Genomic DNA, 4,629 nt, shown 5'->3' with positions numbered 1-4,629 from the left:
CTTTCACCTCGAACAACTCAGTACTCGTATGGCCATCAGAAACTTTATCCTCATTCTCTTGCATAAAACATTTCAGCGTCCATGTGTCCTCCCTCCCCTGTCCCACTTTCTCTCTCCCCTACCTCTCTCCCCTAAACCATCTCAGTCTCAATTTAACTCTATATTTGCCCCCTTCTCTCTCAAAATCTCTCCCTCTTAACCCACCACAATCTCTTTCTCTCTTACTTCACTTCACCTCAAACACCTCAGTATATGTATAGCCTAGTATCTCCCCCGACTTTTGTCTCTCATCACTTGATTCGGAGTAACCCCCCTCCACTGTCCTCTTCTCTTCCATGGACTCTCTATCCCCCCCCCCACCCAATTTCTTTATCTCTTTCTCTCCCACCTAAAACATCTCAGTACCTGTATAGCCTTGTCTCCCCTCATCAAAAGCATCTCAGTTTTGCAGTAGCCTTATATCTATCCCCTCTTTCACACTCCCTCTATCCTCTCTCTCACCTAAAACATCTCAGTATCAGTACAGCCCTGTCTCTCCTCATCTAAAATATCTCAGTTTCACAGTAGCCTTCTACTATCTATTCCTCTTTTCCCCACTCCCTCTAACCTCTCTCTCACCTAAAACATCTCAGTATCTGTATGGCCCTCAGGTACTGGCCACCAGTCAGATATTCAGCCAGGGCAGCCACAGCCTCCTGCTTACTGACCACCTTGGTGTCCACATTGAACGGTGAGGCTTGACCATTGTCCAGCTCCTCCAGAGCCAGGACCAGCTCTTTACGCACCGAGATGACCTGGCCAGACATGTCATTCACCTGCAGGACAAAGAACAAGATGTGGACAGCCTCATGATTAACCTGTTTATTTGTTGGTTTGAGTAAAGAGAACCACATCGACATAATAATAGTCATTTAGTACTCAGGTAAAACATAAGACAGACAAGTAGAAACAACAGAATGAAAGACAAGAAATATGACCAACCGGTGAAACCCTTCAACCATCATTCTGCGAGAGGGTTTTTTGTGTGTTTTGTTTGAATTAACAGAAGTACATTGACATAACAGTGGTTATTCAGATCTGAGAAAAAGAAAGACATAGAAACAATAGAGAAAAAGTAACAAAAAGAATTTTAGCTCACATTATTTTTATACTATTTATAGAGCATGTCAACTCATGATTTTTTTGAGGACCCAAAGATCAATCTCATCAGTTGTTTAAAAATAAAACAAAGAGTTGATAAATTTCTTAATAATTATAATTCAGATTTTAAAAATATTTGTACAGCACATATCTCCGCTAAACAGCGAGCTCTATACGCTTTACAACCTTACTTATTTACCCCAGCAGACCCAATTACACTCAGAAACATTCTTGGTTCCTGCTAAACATGCATTGCAAGCAGCTGATTAAGCACTAAAACAATCACAAAATGACAAGATTATTTTTTCTATAGCCTGATATCCATTCCCATTCAAGAAAAGGGAGGAAAATTCTTGTAAAGGGCCTTTCCCTATGACTTAATGTAAGGCCCCTGACAGGGAATAAACCCACGACCTTTTGGTTGTGAGCCAACAGCCTGATCACGAGACCACCAAAGCCACAGTTACATGGAGAGAGCATAACATCATCAATATTTGACATCAATGTCGAGTCCCCCCCCCCCCAACAAGCAAATTGTCCAACGGAGGTGAGCTATTTGTCTCTGTACCGTGGACTATGCGTACAATGGCCGACTAAAACAGACCTATCAATTAAACTCAACAGTCACCTTGTGAGTTTACCTTTTGAGAGTGTGCGTGTGCATGGGAGTGTGTATGTGTGTGTGTGTGTGTTTGTATGTGTGTGTGAGTGTGTGTGCACATGTGTATGGGCGTCTGTGTGAGTGTGCAAAATTTCTGTGGCAATGCATCATGTATGCCTATGTGCATGCATGCACATGTGTTAGTGTGTGTGCGTGTGTGAGTGAGTGAGTGTGCGCGCGCACGCGCGCGCGTGTGTGTGTGTGTGCGTGCCTGCGTGCAAGTGTATGTGCATGTGTGTGCGCGTGCGTTTGCACATGTGTGTGTATGAGCGTGAGTTACCTGTGGGGAGGCTGTGACCAGGTGGAAAGCGTCCAGAAGCTTGAGGTAGGACTCAAACAGCAGGACCAGCTGGAACAGGAGCTTGTACAGGCGGTGACACAGCTCCACTTGCTGGAAGAGGGGGTGGTTGGGGAGGTGAGAAATAAAGGAGAGGGTGGGGGGGAAAAGGAGAGAAGATTGGGTTGGTTGGAGAGGTGAGAAATGGAGGAACGAGGGGGTGGAAGGAAAAGAATGAAGGAAGAAGGGGGAGGGGAGAAAGGGGAGAAAGGGGAGAAAAGAAGAGGAGAAAGGAAGGGGCAGAGATAAGGGAAAAGAGGAGGTGAATATGGGTAGGGAATTGAGGAGAAGGAAGGCGAAAAAAAAAGACACAAGGGGATGTTGAATTAGTTTGAAAGAGAGAAAATCACATAGCAAGATAACAAAAAAAGCAAGACACAGAAATGACTGTCATTAATTTAATACAGATAAACTAACAAACTTCTACATGCCATAAAGAAATTGAGTGACTAGAGACAAAATAGATGAGTCTAAAACTTTCTGTTCCACAAAATAAACAATAAGCTTCTGAAATAGTCGAAACTGTCCAAAACGGCCACCCATTTTCAAGGACAAAAGTGAATGTTTAAGATAGGTGAACGTTTTGGACAGTGTTATTATAATATATTTTTAAAAAGCACAGGGGAGAGGAGTGGAAAGTGGTCATTTGTACAGGCGATTGTCTTGAACAGTTGGCTGTCAGAGTCACTACATTACCTTCACTGTCCTCAAATGACAACTCCCAACACTTAACAGCTTTGTCTGACAGTAATACTTTATCAATTACATTTGACTGCTGGAATGTGTCCTCCACAGTCCTCTTTAGCCCTGACATGTGGGCCAAGAAACTCACTTCCTCAAAGACCTAAATTGTGTTGATGGGGATATATATAAAATGTCAGAAAGCTAAAATGTATTAAGCCAAAAAAGCAAAATATTACTGGAGAGACAAATAAAAACGTTTCATTTTTTTAACAATTGTACCAACACTATATAAACTTTCCTCGCTTTCGTCAATAATTACAATTTGAATTCGACAAAACATTTCTCGAGCTCATGCAGCTAATACCAGTTTTATCAATTGCATTTTTTCTTTTTTCTTTTTTTTTTTAAATTGGAGGCTTAGTACATTTTTGACTGCTCGCCAACAATATTATTATATCAATATTTCAATAAAAACTGACAAGGTATAAGCATAATTACCTGCTCCTCTCCGCAGAAGATGAAGGATCCTCCATCCCCGAGCGACTGCTGCTTGATGGAGGACTTGAGACTCTCCAGACTCTGGGACATTACAGAACAACCAACAATGAATTTATATAGCTATATTACATGTTAACTTTGTTGCAGTAAAAGTTCTAAGACACTTGCAACACAGTTAGATCACATAAAATGCTGCAGATTAGAGCTGTTACAAGAAAGTAACATACACAAAAAAGAAGGAGGAGAGATAAGGACGATAGATGATCGATAGGAAAGATTTAAAAATGAGCAAACCACACCAGAGCACCCGTCAACCACCCATTACATGCAAAATGAAGAAATATACCTGTACATTAAGTTCATATCTTACTGACACCAAGAGTACATAAAGTACATAAATTTCATATTTCAGGCTTGCCAACTTTTTCGAAACCAAATTAGGGTCATCAAAAGTTACGACATCAGATTACATAATAATGCACACAAATACATCACGTTGGATTGGTTTTGTTGTCATGTACGTGACAAGACTAAATTCCTGATTGCCAAATCCTGGAGTCCTGGAAAATTTAGGGCGTTAGCAAGCCTGATATTTTATTATTGAGCATCAACTCTTTATTTCTGAGAGGGTCAAACCCACTACACTGGGGCCCTTTTTCGGTACTAAATCTAAAAATGACAAATACGTCACTTAATTGGTCATTAAAACAAAACAAGTGAATCTATTTTAAAAGTTCTTCATCTAATGATATTACCACCAGTAAAAGAGACCTGTTCTCGGCAATTGTCGAGAAGTAGGCCTAATTTAAATTCGAAATCATCGTAAAGGAATGTGCTGGGAGCGGCGTACCGGAGATAAGGAGTTCATCTATAAAAGAAGCGAGTAGCACAAAGACATACTCAGGAGGACACTTTTGTCATATTTCACTGTAAGACAATTTTGTATCATGAGCGAAAAGCACAACATCAGATAATCATAAGTACACATACTTCACGTTTTGTGATTGGAAATTGCTGCATATAAAGTAAGTAGCAGTTTACAATTTGTTACATTTGAGTATACGAAACGACATCAACACAAAAATGGTAGTTAAATGTGGAGGAAAAGTACAAGACATATAAGCGGTAAAAACATGGAAAGTAAAGAAGTAGGACTTGCAAGTGGCACTCTTTAACTACTAGCGCATCACATCAGACATTCACAAATTTGTGTGCATATACACATGCACAAGTGTGGAAGTATGAAAGTGGAAGTGTGAGTATTTGTGCATATGTCCATTCATGTGTGTGTGTGTGTGTGTGTGTGTGT

General features: G+C 40.5%; 1 protein-coding gene across 3 annotated transcripts in view; it reads right to left on the bottom strand.

Moving 5' to 3' along the window:
• Positions 1–4,629, bottom strand: part of LOC101847782 (protein furry homolog) — a gene marked incomplete in the record, with an annotated part of 102,518 nt that overhangs the window by 11,884 nt on the left and 86,005 nt on the right. For all 3 annotated transcript variants that reach the window (XM_013089976.2, XM_013089978.2, XM_013089977.2), the window contains 3 exon segments: positions 619–815; positions 2,082–2,192; positions 3,321–3,401. In XM_013089976.2, the coding sequence (XP_012945430.1) occupies positions 619–815; positions 2,082–2,192; positions 3,321–3,401 (389 nt within the window).

The sequence above is a fragment of the Aplysia californica genome, unplaced genomic scaffold (genome assembly GCF_000002075.1).
Source record: "Aplysia californica isolate F4 #8 unplaced genomic scaffold, AplCal3.0 scaffold01095, whole genome shotgun sequence".
Taxonomy (NCBI): Eukaryota; Metazoa; Mollusca; class Gastropoda; order Aplysiida; family Aplysiidae; genus Aplysia; species Aplysia californica.
The sequence above is the reverse complement of the archived record's forward strand: the minus strand, read 5'-3'. Positions and strand labels throughout refer to the sequence as shown.